The 23,733-nt window shown below is 37.0% G+C and overlaps 1 protein-coding gene across 1 annotated transcript in view; it reads left to right on the top strand.

Annotated features, from left to right (window-relative positions):
* The window catches only part of SNX7 (sorting nexin 7), a 28,987-nt gene extending 5,575 nt beyond the window's left edge, over positions 1-23,412 (top strand). Inside the window, exons 2-9 of the mRNA XM_063165646.1 lie at positions 347-529; positions 2,347-2,457; positions 2,864-3,028; positions 3,993-4,194; positions 6,080-6,279; positions 9,634-9,720; positions 15,097-15,249; positions 23,013-23,412. Of these exons, the coding sequence (XP_063021716.1) occupies positions 347-529; positions 2,347-2,457; positions 2,864-3,028; positions 3,993-4,194; positions 6,080-6,279; positions 9,634-9,720; positions 15,097-15,249; positions 23,013-23,093 (1,182 nt within the window). The 3' untranslated portion in view covers positions 23,094-23,412. The remainder of the gene's footprint in view (positions 1-346; positions 530-2,346; positions 2,458-2,863; positions 3,029-3,992; positions 4,195-6,079; positions 6,280-9,633; positions 9,721-15,096; positions 15,250-23,012) is intronic.
* The last annotated feature ends 321 nt before the right edge of the window (positions 23,413-23,733 follow it).

Genomic DNA, 23,733 nt, shown 5'->3' with positions numbered 1-23,733 from the left:
CTTCTAACAATTTTAATAAAACTGGTAAGTACCCTACACAATTAATGGGTGCTTGGTTCATAACTAATTTTACTATTCATAGGCAAGTACTCTTTCTACCTATGCATAACATTTTCTCAAATGGTAGTATTTTGATCTTTCATCCATTTTAGAATAAATCTCATTTCTTACATCCTCACCAAAGCAAATACTGAAAAGGATACCAGATTTGCTATGTACTACATAATTCATTTGCTCTGAGTTGTATCTGTTCTATCAGATTATTTTAAAGCTTGCCATTTTAGCATCAGAGACGTGTTTGTATACAAAGATTACTGATATGGATGTCCTCATGTCTTATCTGTAGGATACATCTCTGACTGAGGTAAACTCATTCAGTCCTTCAGTGCCAATATCCCCCTCATCAATGATAAACCAGTATAAATTTGAAGATGGGCCAGAATTAAGAGATCTCTTCATTACAGTGGATGATCCCGAAAGCCACATTACAGCCATTGAAACATTTATCACATACAGAGTAGTCACAAAGGTGAGTATCTATTTGTGGTTTAATGGCTTGCTTTGATAACAACTGGCATTTTCACTCTTCTTGCACACCATTCTCTGGCCTATTGCTAAATTTAAACTTTAATTTTGCCAGGAATTATAGACAACTAAAACTGCATGAAACCTGTGCTATGTAATGGAAAAATTCAGTGTGAGTCTGTATACACACGTACTTAGATTCTTTATGTTGAGAAAGTAGTTAATAATTCTTCAATGGCAAAATGAGTGCTGTGAGGCAATAACATTTTCTGTTGTGATTTCAGCAGGAGCAGGAAACAGCCAAAGGACTGAGCCACTTTGAAGACACTGTATTAGCACAAGTATTGATGACTTTTGGATAACTTACAGGCTACCAGTCTTACATTTTGCATAAACATTACCTCCAACAGTCTTTCAGTTCCATTCTTTCTAATTGCATCCATTAACACATGGTGTTTGCTTCCCATGTGCAGTTGCACGTGATTTCTGAGGGAACTGCCACAATTCTCTAATGAAAAAGTAGTGTTAGAAAACAATTAAGTGTATTTTTAGTTGTCCTGAATGCAACTTATGTACAGAAAATAAGGAAGAAAGTCAGCCTTGTGAGACCAGACAGATCTTCTGAGATTACCAGTAAATATTCTGCTGGCTCCATTTTGAGAATTGCACTGTTAATTTATTTTACTTTGAGTTCTTTTTAAAATATTCATTTAAAAGCATATTTTCAAATGGAAATTATTCATCTTTAAATAAGATATATCAATTCCTCATAAAATATTTAATGAGTAGGAAGAGAGCTATCTTTGTTATGTTGCTAGCAATAATTTTCACTTTATGCCTCTTTCTGTAGACGAAAGAACATTTTTTTCTTCAGGCAAGTATGAAGGGGCTGTAAGTTGCATTGGTCTTGCTTTTTTTATCTCTTCTATCCTTTCTTATCATATTTAATTTGGAGTGCTGGTTGTTGATGATAAAAGTAATAGCATTCCTCCCACACACCTTGAAAAATTTTTATTCAGCCCTCAAAAATGTTTGGATTATCAAGCATCTTCTGAGGTTTTTAGAATTTACTTGCATTGCGTTATAAATTTCTGTGCAACAAAGAATGCTGAAAAGCACATGTAAATGAAAACATGGGCTCTTTGTGGCTTGCCTCCAGAAAACAGAGCAGTGGTAAAATCAATCTCAGGATCTGACAATTTTTTAATCTGTTATAAGCATTTTTTGTAGGCATTAAATGTTTGATGGCAAATTCTAACAGGGGGCTTCAAAACTGGAATCAATGATAGGCTGCAGAATCCATTAAGCAATGCAGGAAGTGTTATTGCTGTGATATGCTGAAGTTTTCATGTTTTGAATGTGGGGATTATTGAGTAATGTCACAAGGAGGTGTGTCAGCTCTTTGGGCTTTGTTCAGAGTGCTATAAAATGGACTTTCCTCACTTGTAGATTACTAATCACTTTAAGAGAAGTGCCCAGAGTAACAAACATAACTGTGATTGCTGAAAGAAAAATGCCACAGTAAAGTAATTATTGCAATAATTTGGAAATATTGTGGTAAGATAACCATTATATGTCACTGCCCAAAGTGCAGCTTAGTGCTTTTTTTTTTTTCCCCAATAGAACTTTGATTTCTTGCTGAAATATGGTGTATTAACTCTTCAAGGAGTTGATCATTGTTCTTTAACATAACAGCAAACCAGTAGCAGAGACCAAATAGAATGTATGCATTCCCTCAAGTACTCAGTTTTCTCCAAAATCTAAAACTTTTTTTTTCTGGTATTCTAACCTAAGCCTGTTTTTTCTGCCTTTGGTTTTCAGACAACCCGTGGTGAATTTGACTCCAGTGAATATGAAGTCCGAAGACGATACCAGGATTTCCTTTGGTTGAAGAGCAAACTTGAAGAAGCACATCCAACACTGATCATTCCTGTTTGTTTGCTAAAACTTAAGTTATTTTTCTTTGTTTATAAGATGGCTCCAGTTTTATATAGAGATGTTTGAGGTCTTTCTTCAGCTTCTGAAATTTCACAAATATTAAGCCAACCTATTTTCCTTAGCTTTATATATATGTGACAAAAATCACATAAAGGTATTTCTTAGGTTAATTTGCAGTAATTTATGTCCTTTCCTAGTTGTACTTGTGTTCTTCTGCACTGTATATTACATGAAAAAATGGTATACCTTAGTTGAATACAATAACTTTATATAGCTTTTGGATTGTTGCATAGTGGATTTTACAAGGTATGCCTATGTTTTTTAGTAAGCAGAAGACCTGTTATAATACTCCAAACATTATGCAATTTATACAATATATTTCTTCTTTTTGTTTCCTTAGCCATTGCCTGAAAAATTCATAATGAGGGGAATGGTGGAACGATTTAGTGATGAATTCATTGAGACTCGAAGAAAAGCTTTACATAAATTTTTGAACCGTATTGCGGATCATCCAACTTTAACTTTTAATGAGGACTTCAAAATTTTTCTTACTGCTCAAGCCTGGGTAAAATGACTTTGTTGTTATTTACAGTTACGTGAAGCCACATGTTATGTTAGTAGGGTATATCAGGAGCCTCCCTGGTTCAGTATTCAGCAGTGTCATCCCATGGCTTTTTACAGAAGTGGCAGAAGCAGGCAGGGATTTGTGGAATATTCATAACCTCAGATAACCTTTTCTGTTGGTTTTGGTAATCATGTGGTTCTGTGGTTTTGACAATCATGACCATAAATGGTGCTGTACCATCCAAAGTTGATTTTGTTACTGCATTTTGGATTTTTGTAGAAAATTCATAGTATTTCAACTCTGCATATTTTTAAACACAAATAAGTTTCCAAGATTATGAGTAAAACAGTGGTATTAATTAATTGTTGTTTTGGCATGGCAATGTCTTTTCTTTCTTTTTTTTAAATTTTACTAATCTCATAAAAGAAAAATACAGGATTTTCCTGTTGCATTGTTGCAAAATTGTGTCCATTTGCAAATAGGAGTTTTGTACTCAGAAAAGCCTGCTTCTGAATTTCAGCAAATGTTATTCTAGCAATGTATTAAAAAAGTTAAAAAAATAGATGGATTACTTCCTCCAGTAGGAGCATTGCCTGCTTTTCTCAAAGACTTATTTCTTCAATCATTATCTCTGCTTTCCTGTTCAAAAAGCTAAATTGCAAACTGGCTAACTCACCCTGAGGAGCACAGGGGTGAAGGTTCTCTGCCATCTTCAGCCATTCTTGTGACACTGTCACACATGGCATGCTTGTGTTTGCTCAGAAAGGCTTAGCTAATAATACATGCACAAGACAGGGATGGTTCTGACACTAGTCTAGTAATGATAAGATTTATACACTAAAAAGACAGAGCTTTATGTATGTAGTTTTGGTTTTTTTAAAAAAAGAAAAAGCACGCTTTTATTTATAATTTTCAGAGAATTAACAAAAGTACCTGGAGTAAAGAGAGCTTGTTCTGTCTTTAGGAACTCTCCTCCCACAAGAAGCAAGGTCCTGGTTTGCTGAGCAGGATGGGACAGACTGTCAGAGCTGTAGCATCCTCAGTAAGAGGAGCAGTTAAAAATCGTCCTGAAATGTTTACAGAAATGAACAATTACATGGAAACATTTAGTCAGAAAATAAACTTACTAGATAAAATAGCTCATAGGATTTACAAGGAAGAAAGGGGTAAGTAGAAAACATGTATCTGTTTTACTGATTTAAGACATTTAAAAGTAAATTAGTTTTCATTGTGGCAGGCAAAATACTCTTTCCAGGAAAAAGGGAGATGTTTTTATTGTGTTTTTCTTTCTGGTCATGTTTTTGACAGACATTCAAGTTTGAATAATTTTTTAATATGAAGAGTTTTAACATGTCATTCAGCTACTTAGAAGAATATTTTAACATGTGCTTTTTGGAAAGCTGCATGACCTTTGGTTTTTAACTTTCAAGGCAATGTACAGTTTTCTGTGCAATCTTATGGTGACATGAGGCTGTCTTGATTCTAGGTCTCTAAACTTTGTTTAGTTTTGTTCTGCACCTTTTTTCCATTGACAAAGTAGATTTTAATTTTTTAATAGCTTTACTGTTGGCGATAATTTCTGTCATGGTAAGCTGTGCCTACTAGAGTTTTCTCAAGAAGGATGGGTTAATCTGAATTTTTTCCTAAAGTAAGAGCAGTTCACACATCTAGTTGGAATGCTAAGTTACTGACTTTCCTGAGATTCTGAGATGATCCTGATCTCAGACAATGCCTGCTCAGTAGAATTTCCACTGGGCAGCACTTAAAGTATTTACTTCTCTATATAATATAAATTAAAGAGCTGCATTGTGTTAATAACTGAGTCCTGTAGCTTTCTTGTGCAATACCAGATCTCAGTGTGTCCTCACTGAAGATCTCAGTGTGTCCTCAGTGAAAGGGTGTTATAAAAGAAAAATACACGTTGGTGAAAAGAGTAGGAACTCTTTCACTGGAGAGAACAATTGACATTGTTCCTCCAGTGAAAGTAGCTGTCCGAGCTCTGTAGGTTCAAGGTATCAGTGCCAAAATATTTCTTGGGAAAGCTTAAGAATTTTGACATGCTCCCAAATTGGTAGGTTATATCTTCTTTCTAGATTTTCCAAACAACACTTGTCAGAACACTTGTGTGCGGGGCTACACTGTTGTGAATAGGAATTGTTGATAGCTGTGATACAGAGAATTCCTGCTTGTGGTACCTTAACATGGGGTTCCTGATTACATCTTCCATAGAGGGTTTTTTTTGTCCAAATAATCTCAAAATAAACATTACACTCTTTATGCCACACAACTGCTTTCTTGTCTCTTAGGACATTTCTTCATTATAAATCTACTAGTGACAAAATTGCATTTTCAGTGCATGACCAATGTGTTCACAGTCTCTCCTCCTGTGAACTGCAACTTGCCCATGTTTAGCTCTACCAAATGGCACAGTGATTTGTGGGCCTTCTCTGTTTATGGATTATAACTTGGTCTAGAAAATTACTTCTCTTATGTCTTCTACATAAGAGAAGTAATTATTAAGATATCTCTGTATTTAAATTAATAAAAACTACTGAAGGAGATACCTGTTGAGCAGGCGTGAACTTCAGTGCTTCTTCTGAAGCTTTTGGGACATAACAAAGCTTCTAGTTTCAATAACTGAGACTGTATGTGGAACATTACTGTTACCAAGAAGCAGAGGAATTCAGGGCAGTAGAAGTCATCAAGTCAGACCAGCTGCCGTGGCTCCTGTTGCTCTTTTTGAAGACAGGGTAAGGTAATGCAGGTCATTGGTGTCTGAATGCAGCTCTTCAGGTCTGCCTGACTATGTGTGTCATTGTGAAATGTGTGGGGCACTTTGGCTGATAAATTTCTCAAAGCTACTTAAATACAATACATTAATTGATTAGTTTATTCATTAACAGTGAACTGGAGTTTACTTATCTTGGTCATTTGAGCAAATTGAAAATTAGTGTCAGTCTCTTACTTGGTTCACAGTAAATATGAAGTTGCACTTAGTACCCCTTAGATCTCTATGAATGAAGAGTAATAGGTGTATCTGTTCCTTTTAAGACTACTGCAGTGAGATGAAGGAGTACGGCCCCATCCACACGCTGTGGTCGGCGTCGGAGGAGGCCATAGGCGACTCCCTGAAGGGCCTGGCCGGCTGCATCGAGCGCTGCTGCAGGGCCACGGAGAGGAGGATGGCAGGGCTCTCAGAGCACCTGCTGCCCATGCTGCATGAGTACGTCCTCTACAGTGACATTCTCATGGTAAGCTTTCCTGAAGGACTCCTGATGGCTCAGTATAAAATTTGACTTAGGCCAGTGACCACGTCCAGGAGAGAATTTGTAGCTGATGAAAATGTCCCTGTATTTACTCAGTACAAAGCATACACGGCATATGATACCTGTCCATTATTGAGAATCTGATTGGTCCTGTTTCTCTTGCTAATCAGGCAAGAGGTGCTCCTTCCAAATAAGAAGAGTCTGATAGTTTTGCCTGGCAGGCAGCCATGGGTAACTGTGCTAGGATATCTAGTTTTGTCATCTTCGGTGAGCTCTGCATTGTAGCAGTGAGGGTTTGGGAACAGCAGTTGAGAAAGACCTTCCCTGACACTGCCAAAATATGAACTCATTGAGTAACAGATTGTGTGTGGGAAAAGGAGTGGAGAGGTTTTTCCCTTTCTAGGAGCTCTTCCTAAGTATGTTTTCTTTTTCCTGAACAGCTGGGGACTTCCAGTCCCTGCACCATTATATAAGCATGTGTTAGTCTTTGCCATAAGCTACTGCTCTCAGTTCCCTTTATGTATGTATTTTGCTTACACTTGGAGAGGATGTAAAAAATCAGACTCCAGAGTTGATACAGTCAGTGCTGGTGGATAATCAGCATAATAAAGCAACTGAATTCAGTGTGTCATAATTCCCACTTTGCTGCCTACAGAAAGCAGAACATGTGTACAAACCCCTCTTTGTCTAGGTTTTGAGCAATGCCAGCTGCAGAATCTGTTGTGTTACTGCTGGGAACCCAGCTCCTGCTGTAGTGGTTTCTGGGTAGGGGCTGCATGAGTCTTACAGTCCATAGATAGAGCAAGACCCAAGTTAACTGAGCCTTTGGTGGCTCTCTGCAGGGTATTGCCAATTTCTCAGTAAGGCTTAGCTACTGAGAGTTAGGAATTCCTACTGCAATGACTGCTGTCTTTAAAACAAGCTTCACAGAAAAAGGGGCCATACAAAAATGTCCTATATCTCACAGTCCTCATTTTTTTCTGGTAGATGGAGGTAGGTACTGCTTTGCTTAAAGATCTGAAGAGATTACTGTCCTAGCAGGTCATCTTCTCCCCCACTTCCAATCTTATTTTTCAGAATTTCTATGTTACCCAAAAGCAATTGTAGTCTTTATGCTACTGAGGAGATGCTGCCTACCCATTGCCTTCTATTTTGCAGCCTGGCTCACCCTCACCCTTTCTCAGGCATTCTGCTTTGTGCAGAGCACAGAAAGATTTCTCGGGGCAAGCCCCAGGATGATTACCTAGCGCTTCCTGCACACCTTACTTTTGCCCACTGCATAATTTTTCTGCTTGTAGCTTTCTTGATGCAGCACTTGCAACATAGTATTAGGCTGCCATGAGGTCCTGTCGAGGGGAGAAGTCTTCCTTCAGTAGATCATTCCTATTCCACAACTGTTCCTTTCCCTTCATTCACCATGGAATTTTATTTTACTTACTGCTTACTTCCCCAGGGAAATGCTAGCCATTAAAATAAAATACCCAAAATACTCTATGGAAGTCACCCACTAGTAAGCCGTTCAGAGGTGTGTTTAACCCCTCATCACAGGGACCTTGGTGCAGTGCTGCCAAGATCACTTGCAAATGTGCAGAACAAGGTGTGATCAATACAATACAATCCTTGTATTTTCCAGTGTTGAAAGTCCAGCCTGTAACTAGGAAAAGAGTTGGATTCATAACTAAAATATTTACATCTGGACCAACCCCTTCCTAACTGACCCACAGAACAAATCTGCTGTCCCTCAGGGTACAAATTACAGCGTTAATTAGTTATGGGTCCACATAAAATTATTTGTGTGTTTTGTGGCAAGATACCATTAAGTATTGTACAAAAAACCTGCAGAAGTATAATAATATGTTTTAAAAGGATAGTGCCTTTGTTTGCAATTAGAACTTGGCACTTGTTGATGTAGCACCTTAATGTTAATTGGTTTTGTCTTGTAATTTAAAGTGTATGTGTGATAAATGTTGCCAAGCTATCATTAAAAGCTTTAAAAGAGGCAAAAGAAATAGGAAAAAAGAGAAATAGCTTTTCTTTATGAAGAAAAGCTATTCCAGACAGTTTGGGTTTTTTTGCTTCTGTGCTTCCAGATAAACATTTTCTGTATTTATCTAACCAAAAGATTCCAAGGTATTGATGAGTATTCATCTATATTGCTGATCTATTGCTCAGAAAAACCCAAAGTCAGATTTACTAGGTTTTTATAGTGATTACCTGTTCAAAAAGAAACATTGCAAAATTACTTGAAAATTAAGCTCTTAAATTATTCTATCATGTTTGATAAAGTGCCAAAATTTCAGAGAGAACTCAGTCAAAAAGAGAGCTAGAGAAGGTAGAGCTGCTTGTGCCCTGTGCTGTTTCAACATGCCCTATGCTAGAGGTGAATACTGAACATCTCTACAGAAGAAGCAGTAAAACCAGTTGTGGCAAGGTAATGTAAAAGAAGGTTTTGAGATTTGTAATTATATATGTCCTGCTTCTGATTTTTTCAAAAATACTAAGGCCTTGCAACACTTCTGCAAGAAAAGCATACCTGAGTATGCTTTTACAGATGAGGAAGCTAAGGCAAAGAGACATTTGTAAGGCTTCATCAAGGTCTCAGAGCAAATGAGCATTGGAAATGCTGTTCATGTTTTGTAGCTTAATGAGTAATATTGCTTCCCCTTTCTAATTATTTTTTGACATTATGCTAAAAACCCAATACCTGATAAGATAGTTTCAAAAAAGGTAAAAATTATGTATTCTGAAAATAAGCACATATGTTAATGGTAGAAAAGCTTTCATTCCTGTGATAATTTTAACTGATTTTTCTGATATTTTTTTCTGATTTGCCAGATCCATATTTGGCACTTACAAAATAATATTAAAGGTTAAAGTCACAATTTCAATAATGGCTTGTATACTATTTCTAGTCATTCTGCTTTATTTTATAAATTTTACTCAAAGAAGATACTTCTGTTCATGAGATTTGGTAAACTCATGTTGCTGTTTTTAAATGAATATATTGTAAGTTAAGTTGATACCAAGTAAACTCCTGTAGCAGTTCTGCTTATACAGCTGGCAGTGATATTGTGTATGGCAGATTCTTGTGGCACTGATTTTGGATTTAGTAAGATTATTGAAAAACCTGTAAGATAAAATACAGGTATGGAAAAATAAGTCTTCATTATTTTAAGTTTGGGGTTTTTTTTTTGATAAAACTTGTATCATTTCTAAATTATTAAATGGTATCATTCTGTGGTCTTGTTTATCAAATAGCCAACTTGTTTGATTGTTTCCTGAAAGAGCTAAAATTTGGTGCAGTTTACTTCTTTATTTTTTTTTTCCTTCCCTACTAAGGGTGTTTTGAAAAGGAGAGACCAAATTCAAGGCGAGCTGGATTCCAAAGTTGATGCTTTAGCCAATAAAAAGACAGAGAAGGATCTGGTAAGTGTTTTCAGAAGGCTGGCCTCTTCCAGGCCGTGTTGTAGCAGCAGGGAGGCGCAGAAGGACGCTGTCCTCTGAGGCCAGGGGCTGGCACTGGGGGCTGTCCCCACTCTGGCAGCTCTCGTGCCTGGCAAAGGCCATCACCAGCAAGAAGCTGCACTGAGTAGCTGGGCTGCTGGTCATGGTGGGCAACCACTGGCCTTTGTCAACACAGGCCTGACCACGGCTCATTTTTGCAGTTAAAAGAAAGAAACAGTTGCTGCAGTGCTCTCATAGCTGCTGCTTCATTGATGTAGGAGAGGTAGAGGAGGAGATTAGAATCAGCAAAACTGTTCATTAAACTTATTTAAAGTAAAATGTTCTGTTCTTACAGGTTTTTGGTTTTTCTAGTTGGGCCCAGGGATATTTTTTTTCTTCCAATATGAAACTTTCATTCATTCCAGTGAAGTCAGACTCCAACTGGGCAGGCATCCCCAAAACCACCAGCAAGGCTCAGCAGCCAAATAAAAACAACCTCTGGGATGAGAATTGGCATTTTAAAAATTTTTGATAGTTAAACTCTCCAGTCTAAATAATTTCCTTTTAGCACAGTATTAACACCAAGTGTTATACAGTGTAAATAATATGTAAGAATTACTAATACCATTTTAGTACATCAAAGGAGAAAATCTTAAACATTCCAGATACTTTTTACTGGGCTTATTCTAATTAGTTTCCATGTAAAGATGAGCTGCTTAGATACTTTTTGGCACTTTAAATGCATATTTTCATTTGATTTTTTTGGCACTGAGATGAATAAATAAGAATATATTGCTGAACTCTGATATCTGCAATGGCTATGGTATATTATACAACAATTTGCCTCTGTGTAATGCAGTGGGACATTAAGTAAATATCTCTGGTTTTGGGTTTTTTTTTTCCTGAAGCAGAAATTTTGTGTTCTGTAATTTGTTTTTGTTTTTCTACTTTATTTGCTATTTCTCCTGTCCTTTTTTCTTAGTTTAAAGCCTGAAGCTCTTATAAAATGCTCAGAGGATGGTGAGTTGGAGAAGCCCCCTAGGCTGGGAGTTGGATAGCCATGGCAGGTGCACTCAGAGATGAATTCAGCTCCATACAGCTTGTTTAGCAGCCAGACTCGTTGTTGTTTACTGCAGAAAAGACACCATAGCCTGGCAGGATGTGCTCTCTTTTCAGGATGCATTTCCTGTTATAATCTGATGGACCTCTCAGACAGTGGGCATGCACTCCCTTTTCCTGAACTGTTACAAATAAAAAAGGGATATCTTTATTTTAGCATAGTACTGATCATACCATGTTGATTTGATATTGACAATGGTTTACTCCATCATGAGATGGTTGTACGTGCTTCCAGGAGGATTTTGAAATCAGTCTGCCCCAACTTATTTTTTTCACTGTGTGTATGTTTCCATATCTGCATTTACAGTTTGGTAAAGGCTTTGGACACTGATTCCCCAGGTGTTCAGATCTTTGCTTTATCTTTCCAACCCCTCTATTTCTTACTGATTTCAGAAAATCCTGTTTTTGAGAGTCTGGTTCTTCTTGCAGTCTCAGAAGAGCAGTAAAACAGATGTCTGTTAGTCTAATCTGATAATAAAATCCTGTGTTCTCTAATTGAGTGGCAGCTGTATCCTGAAGACTTTTTCTTAATTAGAAGCTGAAGCCTTTTTCTAGTAAGAATAGTTTGGCAACAGAGAATGGTGTACTGCTATTTTTAACTATTCAAGTGACTTAACTATTTTCTTGGTCATTTTTTTAATATGTTTTCATTTTTATTATGTGTTGAAATATTTTCTACCACTTCTAATAGGACTTATTTCTTATAAAGGTGATCATAACACAAGTATGTTGTTGGAACAGGTCTCAGACACCAAGTTTGGGTATATTTGTACATATCTATTCCTATGCAGACCTCCTGTAGCTTCTAATGATCTCATAGATGTCAGATTGAACTTGTCAGTGCAATCTAGTAGCCAGAAATTTTGCTGACAATGAGTGGCATGAACCCTAATCTCATTTGAAGTACATTTCCACTACAGATAAGAAGTCTCAGACTGTCATTAGAGCTGATAAAAGGCTGTGAGATATTTAGCATTGGTCGTGGCAAACATTAAATGATTTAACAAATACAAGGTTGTACAGCAGAAGAATGTAAAACATCCCTAAGGTCAGTGCAGACGAAATAGGCTGAAATTGCAAATTAAACCTTATGGGACATTAGTCTAATCAGCTGGGAAAAAATGTTTTCTTTAGCTGTGTTAGAAACCAGCTGCTGCTGATGCTGCTACAAAAGCCAGAACCTTGGTTTCTACTCCCAAATTTGGTCCACAAAGGAGGCTGTTATTCAGGGTATGGGTGGTTTGAAGACTGTGATTTTGGATGCAGGCTCTGACAGAGAGAGTGTGCCCAACTTCGGTACCCTCCTGCTTAACCAGACATTTCTTACCTCCAGAGCTGTGGCTGAAAAGATAGTGGAATATGCTGCTCCATGATTCCCTCACTCCATCCTGAAGGTTACACAGCAATGCTGGTGTATCCCTCTATGGTTTGGGCATTTTTAATGGTTTTAGTCTTGCCACTAGGGCTGATAATATTACTGAAAAAAAGGCTGGTATTAATGTCCTCTGACAAAGCAAGATAAGCATTAAATGCCAACTTAAGGATTCTAGTGTTCAGGCTTGAAACTGAGTAGTAAAGAGATGAAATGCTGAATCTGTTACATTCTGAATATATTTTGTGTTTTAACTCCAGGCTAAAAAGGGGTTAGTATCACCAAGCTGTAGGATTAATTCACATAGCAGCTAGAAATTTGTGCTATTTTGCTTAGTGAGATGGTGTAAAATACTGTCACCATGTAATTTGTCCATTGGGCCATGTCTCCTTGGCTACAGTCACACAGTCCATGTCTGCAGCACTCTGCCCTAGCAATGCCTGGCTCCCACCTTCCTGAGCTCTGGTCCCTGGCTGATTAGTGCTGTGGTGGGAGATTTCATTTCTCACCTTGCCTCAGTGAGATCCTTGTAAGAAAATGGATTCAGAATCCTGTTTAATTTGCAGGATCAATTGTAACAATTTACACCTTGTAAATGAGGAACACGCCAGGTGTGGTTTGGTTTGGACTTAACAAAAACTAGATGTTTTAGTTAACTCCAAACCATTCTTCTTCAATTTCTGCTGTCATGGCAGCTAAAGAGAGTAGCATTGCTGGGTTTTTTCAGTTTTGAAGAAGTAGACCTTGAACGTGTCTACTTGACATGGTGACATGTGGCATAATGCTGCCTTTAGACCCTAAGTCCAACCCCTGCTTAATACAACATGTGATTTCTTTGGGGCTTTGGAGTGGGATGTTTAAACTGCATATCCAGGCAGAGTTGTGTAACAGTCTGCCTGTCCATGTCATGTTCTGACTGCAGTATAGAAGAAGTTTGTAGTTCCTAGAAAAGGTTAGACAAAAACAAACTGTAAAATAACTTAAAGTTGTAAAGTGGTAAAGACCAAGGTAAGGGGAAGCTGCAGCCAGGACTTCTAAGTCAGAGAAGTTCTTTATGTGTGTAGAGTAGTGTATTCCTACATAGGAACTTTTTTTTTGCAAAAGCAGAGAATGGATTCAACTGCCTTTCCTGCTCTAAATCATCTTTAAAATGTCATCATTTTCAGTATTCTGTGCACATTCATTTTTTGGTATTTGAAGGAAAGGCAGTTAGCATGGAACACAGTCAAAATACCAAATCCAGTTGTCTGTAATTCCTTTAAAGGTAATCCCCCCACATTTAAGCTTTGGATTAGCCTTTTCATTTTGAATGCAGTGTTAATAGTCTGTAGCTTGATTAGTGGTTTGGCCAGATTACTAAACTTGGGCTTTTCAGTAAAGTAGAAAATTTTTTTTTTTCATTTTCTTCCTCATTAATGACCAGTATGTCATTAACCTAGAAGTGTGGCAAAGAAAATCAGTGTGGAAATCAAATCTAACTAAAAATGTTTGTTATTGACTGTGGATAACATTGATTCAGGTGAAATTTTCAGTTTTACTAGCTAAGGAGTTCTTGGCTTCTTTAAGAGCAGAATGGGATCCAGGTTCTGTGACCCTTTCAGGCAGTGTTTGATGATTCAGTTTGTGTCTGATGGCAGCATCACTGCTGTTGCGCTCGATCACTGTTCTCCCCTGCATGGTCCAAGCTGAGGCTCTGCACCCAGGCTTTCCATGTCTTGCTCTGAGTTCTGAGGTTTCTGTGTTCTACCAGGAGCATAAGCATTCCTTTAAAATCCTGGAAGTTAGTCCTGGAATCCTGAACTTCCTATCAATGAAAACACTAGCTCTGCAGAAAGTAAAAGCAGCTATCCAACTTCACACGGGTGTGGTATGAGGAGGAAACAATTTGCTTTATGGCAGAATATAAGGATGAAGAAGAAATGTATGAACCTGAGTTGCAATGGAAGCAATCCATCCATGAGTTTTCCTGCTTGATGTTCCTTATTTTGGTGGTGTTTGTGCCTGCCTTCCCTCCTGCTGCAGACAGTGGCCCTGCAGTCCCAGCAGGGGATTTTGCACTGTAGCCACAGGAGATGTGACAGGAGATGTTCTGTGACCTGGTGCCAGCCAGAACAGACGCAGCTGATGAGTAAATGACAATAGGTAACCAAATTACTCATTAAAGACAGGGCTGCTGTCCACTTACTCCCATTAGCTGGCAAGTCAGCTTGTGCATCTACAGTAATGAGAAGCAAGTAATGTCTGAAGAGTAGCCCTCAAAGTTTTGGGTCCTGGATTGCTGTGAAAGAGTTTCTTCTCTGTAGAAGTCCTTTCATTTAATTTCTTTCTCTGCTTCTGTATTTCTTTTTCCCTCATATGGTCACACACAGTTCCACAAGAAAAGATGGTAATGTGACAGGCAAGAAATCAGAAAGCTTGTGATTTTGATTTCTGCTGTCTTCTCCCCATTCTGTTTTCTCCTGTTATCAAAGATTCTGACAGGATTTTCTCAGTTTTCCTCGCCAAATCTAATTTGTACAATTGATTCTGCTTCGGTAAAGCCCTCTATATATTTCTGTTTTAATGCATTAATATCAAGTGCTAGTAAAGAGGTGCCAGAGTCTGTAATTCTCTCAGTAATAAAATATATCTCCAGTAATACTTTCATTCTGATCTATATTTTCTCTTATTAATATTTCAAAAATTGTAGTGAGTTATTAATTAAGAATTAATTTTAAATTTATCCCTGGGAAAAGACTTTTTTTGCTAAGTTAAATACTAGCCTTGGTTCTGCAGTTCTCTTCATCTCCACTACAGTCAATTGGTTTAAATAATTTTGGAAATGGTGATTTTCCTAATATTTTTTAATGTTTAAAATTAATATTTAGTTCTCAGAAGAGATTGGGAAACTTGAAGACAAAGTTGAACGTGCCAATAATGCTCTGAAAGCGGATTGGGACAGATGGAAGCAGAACATGCAGTGGGATATGAGATCAACATTCACAAATGTGGCTGAGAATAATCTCCGTTACTATGAAGAGGTAAAACTCTTTCTCACAAAAATGTTATTTTTTTATTATTTCAGTGAAGAAGTCCATGGTAAAGAGGAATTTTTCCATTTTAGTTCAAATATTTGATAACTTTGGAATCAGTTTCTGTGGGAATAGTGGGGCAGTTATGCTTGATTTGACAGATTTCAAGCAGAATATATTTTATTGTGCCCAAGTCGTTGATCCTGAGTTCATCATCGACAGAGGGCACTCTTGTTTTACTAACCACAACAACTTGGAACATGATTTTTGGTTCAGTGTCAGCTGCTATATTTCAGTTTGGAAACATTTTGCTGCATTTCAGAAGAAGCCCTCTGAAAGGCTCAGACCTGTATGAGGAAAACATTTAAGTGTGATTCCATCAGATTTTTATTTTCAGCTCAAACGCCTCAGGTAATATTCTTGGTAAGAATTTCCAAGAATATATGCTAGGAAGGAGAATTTGAAAACATATAACAAAATACATTAAGCATTCTGTGAAGTTTCCTCATGGGGAACACCATGTTGATTGAAATGCGCATTTTGAAAATATCCCACATGTCTTGAAGGTTTTAAAATAATTTCTCCTTACTTTTGGGGGAAAAAATGGAATGCACTGAGCTATATATTAATCATAAATTAGTCATTTTCACAGATATATTTTGGTATGTGTAACTTCAGTCCTGTAGTCTGAGCCTTTTATGGATTGCACATTAGCCAATGGCAGTGCTCTGATTTTACAAATCATTTTGTTAAAACATAATTGAAAAGACAGAGCTCTTGATTATCAAGTCTAATTAATTAACATGCAGTCTGTGAGATGCATGGACATTGACAATCTGTTGTTACATATTAAGATCAAAATATTTTCAGAAATCAGGCAGCAAGCTTTTGGCATCCTCTTACATTGTCTTCGTTTATTGATGGTCTCTGACTTCTATAGCAGCAATATGTATGTTAAAACAATGCTGAATATATTAGAATATTTTCTTTGTGAATGATTAACTAAAATATAAAAATAATTATTTGGTTCTTTTTCCTGTCTAGAAATGTTGTTTTGCTGAATTAGAAGTTTAATCCAGAGCACTAAAGCACATATTGTACATTAAATTACTGTTCTTAAGCCACAAACTGTAGAAAATTATTCAGCTCTCTCTGTAACCGCCAGAGGTTCTTAAATAGCCTCTGAAATACCAGACAAGTTGGTTTATACTGAGGCACAATCTTTTATTGGTGCTTTTCTTGAATAATGAAATCTTCATTGAGTGGTTTTGCTGTTACATCTTTGTAGATCTACATTTTAGAAAAAGCACCTTATCTTACTACAGCAGTTGCAATAATAAGTAATAATTGTGCTAACTCTATCACTCCTTGTTTGCAAAGTAAGAGCTTACCAATCTCTTTCTTGTTTTATCAGAAAATCACCATCACAATCATGATATTCAAAAGAACTTGATGAAGTTAATATTTTGATTGGGAGTTTTCACCTAAAATTTGTTTATTTGAGACCCGTGGTTAACAGTGGTGGTTAATTATTAGAGAAGTGATTACTGATTACTGTCAGAGGCCTGTGTATTTAAACTACAAGAGTGTATACTTCAGAAAGCAGCAGGAAAAGCAGTTCTGGCATCTGCTCCTGCTGTCTGGGACTGAAACTTCAGGACGGGAATCTCAGAAACCTGAGAAGGGGAATATTGTTTTTATGCTTTCAGTAGGAAAGAGAATCCAGCCTTAAATGTAATAGTTAGAGTCTGACTCATTAAACTCATGTGCACAAACACAGTGTCTGTTACAGTGTTTTTCACTTGTTCAGTTATTACTTGCTTAATTAGCATTCTTTCACATGTCTGAAGTTACTCATTCAGACTTTTGATGCACCATTTGATGCTTACTAAGCCTTTTCTTGCTGTAACATCCCACATGTTATTTCCTGCCTTTTCTCTTCCCCAAAGCATGATCTGTGCATTTTCCCAGGCACCATGGATGCTATGAATGTGATTCAGTCACCCAGTTCTTCTGTCCAGCTCCTATAAGAAATCATCTCCTGCTTTCTAACTTAGTCACTACCTGCTTCTCATCCTTTCCACAACTTCCCCCTACCCTCAGTTAAACTGTCTGTGCCTCTCCACGAGCAGTGTCCCATTCTCTTTTCTACACCAGCATTTCACTGTGCTTCTCATTACTTCCCTTGCTGAGTGCATTTACCAGGCACACAACTAAAGGAGACATTTCTGTTCACAGTGATTCTCTGCAGCCCTTAGATTTTGGGAACCACAAAGTACTGAGAGACAGGCATCTTGTACTTTCTGATGGCTGATGCAGTACAGAATGCAGCCCTTCAAAACTATAAACCCAAGCCAGTGTGGTCAAACACAACACAGCAGCGTGTCAAAGAATTTCCAAAATATTATTTCATCTTTGTCACAATGGGCAAAGAATATGACCTTACATTTGTTTGGGTTTTGGCTTAATTGTAGTTGCCTCCTAAGGATTCTGCTGTCAACTTGTCAAGCATCACTTAGCTAGCACAAAAGAGTATCTCTTCCTTAAGCTGAATTAATGTTCACATGAATTAAATGTTACTCCAAAGTGTTACCTGTAATTATGTTTCTCCAGATTTACAATTTAGAAGTTATTCCTGTAGTCTTCCAGTTCACTGGCTATCTGCATTTATTAAACTTGAATAGGAAGTGTTCCTTTGTTTCTACAGCTGTTTTGTGTCTCTCAATACTGTGGTAACAAAGACATGAATAAAATCCCAGTGTTGCAGATTTACAGGGTGCTCCTGTGCAGGACTGTGAAAATGAAAGCTTTCAATTGATAATGTGCAAGGTTTGTTATAATATATTTAAAATCATTTAGGAGACAAGAATTACCGTGACTGACCAATCATTTGGTATTCCTGTAGCTGGTCTCAGTGCTTCATACAGTTCTGTACTTCCTTTGCTCTGGAAAAGAGTTGAAAACATCCTTAAGTCTCTCTGTATTCCACAAAGTCTTAAATCCAAAATAATATTGTACTTACAGTGACAGTAAATGCGTTGCTAGAATAAGGAGGATTTTCTGAAACAAAATGAAAAGGTTTTAGTTTTTAAAAGTTCATCAATTTACTTCTATTTCTGAAATAAATGGCATTGATTCAGCATGTGTTAACACCACGCCATTTATTTTGTTCCTTTTCATGAGGTCTTAGGGATGACACCATGGTCTGACAGCTTAGTCCAGAAGAGGTATCTGCCAAGCAGCTGGAATCACAAACTGTCCACAGGGTGGAGCTTTCATCTGAGAAACTGAGTGTCACCATGAATATTTTGTTAAATTTAGAAATAGATATTCTAAAGATGGAGCATCACTAAATCCAAAGCAGGATGCAGAGTTAGTGGTGGTGCTGGCAGTGTTACTTAGCTGGCAGGTTTGAAGTGTTGCTGCTGCAGACTAGCAGAACCAAACCGGGCCCTGTTGAACTCTGGCTTCAAAGAATAGAAGCAATTCAACATGTGCTAAATTTTTCTTTTTTTTTCTCATGTGTTTAGTATAGCTAGTACATATGCAGCCAATGAATTTTGGCAACCTATTATTTTTAGGAAAACCACCAGAATAAGTGGCTAGGTTACAGTCCAACCCAAAGACTAGTTATAGATTGCAAATCCAGCAAATATACCAGAGTTTGGGTTTCCACTGCTTGTTGGGTACTCCAGGAAATGCAGACAGATTGGTGGTTTTTCCTAAAATGGGATGATAGTTTTGGCATTGAAAGAATTTGTTTTCTCTTGAGCATGGATGAACCTTTGTTTTAAGGCATATAATTTGATTTTATTTATTGCATGGGTAATTAATCCCCGCATCTTAATCAGATAATTAGTTACCTTTGATATAGTCAGATTCTTGTTAGTATTGGCACATCTTACTATTTTTCAAAAAAATAAATAATTTCCTGATTTTCTTAAGTGTTTCAAGCACAATTTGTTGTACAGGCATAAATGGATCCAAAAGATTCATTAGGGCAAAGCAATACTTGTTCCCCATTACAGCAACTTCCCTCTAACTCCAAAGCCCTTATGAACCTCTCAGTCTTGTAAAAGCTACAGAAAAATAGATGAGATTTTTTATTTGCCCTATAGGCCTCTGTAGTGATGCATTTAAGCAGTCATTTGGTCGTGTAGCAGAAAGTTGGCTGCTCCTGTGTGTTGATCACATCCTACCTTAGCCATGCCTGGGAGTTCAGCTACCAAACTTCATGAGATTTTCAAAAGCTCCCCTATCTGAGCCTCTTTGTCCCTGTTGCTTCAAAGGCAGATCCATCTTCGAATCCTCATTCACTTCAGCCTTTAAATTTTTTTTTTAAATAATTTCAGGAAGATTTTTTTGGAGTGAGAATTACTATTTCTGTGTGGTCTAGTTTTTGTTCCCCTGCACACAGAAATAATGAAAATACTTTCACACACAAACAAGACTTCATTTTCAGATTCTACTCCAAAAAATTCCATCATAATTGCTGGTTTTAAGGTATCAGCCATGGATAACTGGGAACTGGAACAGAAACACACATGGCATGTGACACACTGCTTCTGCTAGCATCCTTACTACATATTCAAATTTTATATCTCCTTTTTCATTATATATGCAATTATACTATATGAAAAACTTTTTGCTGCTTTTTCTAAGAATGATGTTGCAGAATAGATATGTGTCCTCCAGTAGTAATCAGAATATTTCAGGTAAAGTAGCCTTATTTAAGTTCTTGCTATTTCATTTTGTGTATTTAGGCTTTTTTTATGTTTTCCATTGGGCTTTTACGAGTAATTGGATTATGAATTTCAATCCTGTGCAAACACATTTAATTTCCTCTGTTTGGATTTTCTGGAGTTTTTTTCATTTCTGTCTCCTTTGTGAAAACTGGCTGATCCTCTGTTTTGATCTCCATTTTCAACCTCCCAGGAGAATGGAGTAAAATCATTTGGTAATAATGTTGAAGTATACATCACTAACAAAATGTTGTTTATGAAGTTCATGCTTCACAATGTGAAAAGCTTGGCCCTAAGGCACAGGGATCTAGTTTTGTTTTGGTGTGGTTAATTATAAAATTTGTCAGCTGTAGGAGCACTGTGATGTCTGACAGTGAAATGAGCCACCATTGCTCTTACATTTTTAAAAATGTGTTTTGGTTCCATAAAGAGGGATAAATTATAAGCTGAATAACTTGTGTGAAAAAAATGCTTTGCATCTTTGTCTGGACAGACTTGAGTAGATCATATCTATCTGGTCAAGCAATGTATTATTATTGCATTTTAACATGTGCAGCTTGGCTCAGTGTTGCAAAGATAACACAAAGCCTTTTTTACATTGCAGCCAATGACAATACATGTATTTTAATTCACATTATTGAAATTATGGAATAACAGAACTTGGACTTATGTGGTAATTCAGTTAAACTGTGGTTCAGAAAAAAAATCTGTCATTTCCAATGAAAGACTCTTCAAGAAAAAGTGATGTTTTCTTGTACCACACCTAGAAAAAGCTTTGAAAAACAGCTGTGCCTTGCAGCTTTCTAGGATGGTGATCCAGGCTGGGCTCTAACAAACAGAAATTGAGGAATTTGAGAGCCACAGTGAAGACACATTGCTAGTAGCTGCCTCACTGACATTTCAAAACCAAGAGGCCACATTCCAGCTCAAGCCTCTCAGACAGACTCAGATGCCACAGTGAAGTAGGGGAGAATCTAATGATCAAACTTTAAGGCTTTATACAAAAGGTCAAAAAGGCCTTCTAAATCAGAAGTCAGTTTTCAACACTTGTATTTCACTGTTCAGGCTGGCAGTATCGTCACTGTTTCTCCCTGGTGTACCATTTCTAAATAACATTTCTCCAAAAAGTCAATGAAGAAAGCAGATTTCCACATGAATCTTATCCTGTTAGTCCTCTCTTTTCACAGTAATTCAGACCTTAGATACACTCTGAACAGTAGCATAATGTTGTTGTGTGCAAGAGCAGCAGAAGTTACTTGGGGCTTTTGTCAGCAAGATCTGAAGAGAAAGACTGGGGCAGTAAATTCATGGTATCCATGAATTTAAATGTGAATAGCAGGAATGATCTCGTGCCTGATAATAGCCAAAAACCCGTGCAATAGTAAGCTCATGCTTATTCTTTGTGATCTTTTAGTTCAGTTGGCTTGGGGTTTTAACTGCTCTCCTTTTCCTGAAGACCCACTTGTTCTACTTTCTTATGTCTTTAGAGACAAAGCTACTGCTTTTTTTTTTTTTCTTTTTCTTATTACTTTTGTCACCTTTAATTTTCTGGGTATCCCTGGTTTTGTATCCTTGAATCATCATGGATTCCCCCAGCTCCAGTCATCCTGTTTGTATTCTTTGTTTTTCTCTTCAAGCTTATATTTAACATTATCAGATCCTCCCACTCATCTGCTTACACACAGACATGCAGTTATACCAGGACCTGGCTCTTCAGTGTAGAATGATTAAATCTCCATATTTCATGGCAGAGTTTGGAAGTCATTCACAAGAAATGTCTAATGGAGTTAGGTGGCTGCAAGTTCAAGCAGGGTCATTTTCATGTCTCCTAAGCAATGACAGATGGATACAAGGTGCTTCCATGAGCTGGGCTTAGCAGGTTGCTGTGGCTTGAATAGTTGTTGACAAAAGATTTCAGTTAGGAAATAACACTGTCTTCAGGGTACTGATTTAATTCAAAGTTCAGGTAAATGGAGTGTGCTGTCCAGGTTTTAATATATATTTCCTGGGAAATTTCAATAGACTTATTTATGGTGCATAATAAAGATTCTTCATGGAAAAAAACTGTGTAGAGGAAGTAGTAAATCAGCTGCATTGTCAAGAACAATAGGTATGAATGTATAAGTCAAATTTTTTTAAGAACATTTCCATTTCAAGGGCTTTTTTTCAATAGCATCAGAACAAGGAAATTACTGCAGCAATTTGCCTGTCCTGTTCTACTGACAGACTTGAAATAGTAGAAACCTGGTGCTTTGGGTACAAGCATCAACTCACTGCAGGTTACCTTGTGACAGCCTTGCCATGGCTCTCAACAATAATTTCTGATTTAGAATGGCATGCCAATCTGCCAAGACTCATTTAAGCTAAATTGAACCAAAGTAATTGGGGGGTTTTGTTGGTTTTCTGTTTTTTTTCATTTTATTGCCTGCAGGATGCTTCAGATAAAAAAAATAGTTTTTACAATTGTAAATACATTTTTCCATAAGCTGAGAAATACCACTTAAGGATAACAATTTCCCTACTCCCAGCCTCTGTCTTTCTGGTTCTATTTCTTTCCCATTACTCTGGGGGAAAATGAATTCTCTCCTTATTTGGAAAAAAAAAAAAAGGTTTAATTTAACTTGGAAGGAAAATTTGGTATACATTAGGAATCCACAGAGATTACAAGAGAACAGTGCCCGACAATGTGCTTTCTATTTGGAAGAGATCTTTGCCTGTAACTAAAGGAAGAGATTAAAGAAGAGCATAATTAATGATAGCATCTTCCATGCTACAACATACAATTACAGTGCTCACAGTGTGTGCCTGTCATTATGTAAAATTGACCTTTACAGCTCACTCAGCATGTTAGCTAACGTTTTGCATTTTGAGCTGCCTAGGAAACCGTATTTTGCTCTTACCATGATCCTACAAAAGCAGCTTGTGACAATGTGTGTGTATTCTGCTATTTTTTTCATTCTCTTTCTCCTTGGCTAACAGTTCACAGAAATCTCTCTGCTGCACTCACATGTATGTCTTTGGTTTTTTCAGTGCCTTGCTACGTGGGAGTCCTTCCTAGCATCTCAAACAGTGGATCTTCATGTGGATGAAGATTCTGAAGACAGGCCTTGAGAAATATTTTTGCTTGATCTCTGCCTTTTCCATGCAGTTTCTCCCAACCAAAGTGCTTTATATGAGATCAGATATATTATTAAATTTACCTGTTAAAATCAGTGAAATGCAAGAAACCAGCTCATTGTACACTCAGGTATTCTAGTCCTGAAATACATTTTGAAACATGCTATATATTGCTTTATATTGCTTAGCTCTGATTTTACATATTTTTATGCATTTGCATACAATTTTTTTCATAAATATTGTGTAATTTTGATATAAAGTATTTTAAATATGTAAAAATAGCTCAATTTTAATAAAAAGTTGACTAAGGAAAGTTTGTCATCAGTCTGTATCCTTGTCTTTTTAGAAGTATTTTGGTATTTTAGCATGCTTCTTTAGATTCTCTTTCTTGAGTAATTTCTTGTACTTACAGAATTATGCTATGTAGTCCTCAAGGACTAGTACTTTAGTATTATTTTAATAGATCTTTCTAGTTGCCCAATGGCAACATAGGACATAAAGATGCCAAACATGTTCTGTGAGATTAATGCTGCTTTAAAGTGTTGATAATTTAGTTTTCAGTTTGCATTATTTACATGTTTGTTAGACATCTTCAGTTTGACATTTTTAAAGGATAAAGAAAAAAGTGACAGTT

Source organism: Melospiza melodia, chromosome 11, assembly GCF_035770615.1.
Source record: "Melospiza melodia melodia isolate bMelMel2 chromosome 11, bMelMel2.pri, whole genome shotgun sequence".
Lineage (NCBI taxonomy): Eukaryota > Metazoa > Chordata > Aves > Passeriformes > Passerellidae > Melospiza > Melospiza melodia.
The sequence above is the reverse complement of the archived record's forward strand: the minus strand, read 5'-3'. Positions and strand labels throughout refer to the sequence as shown.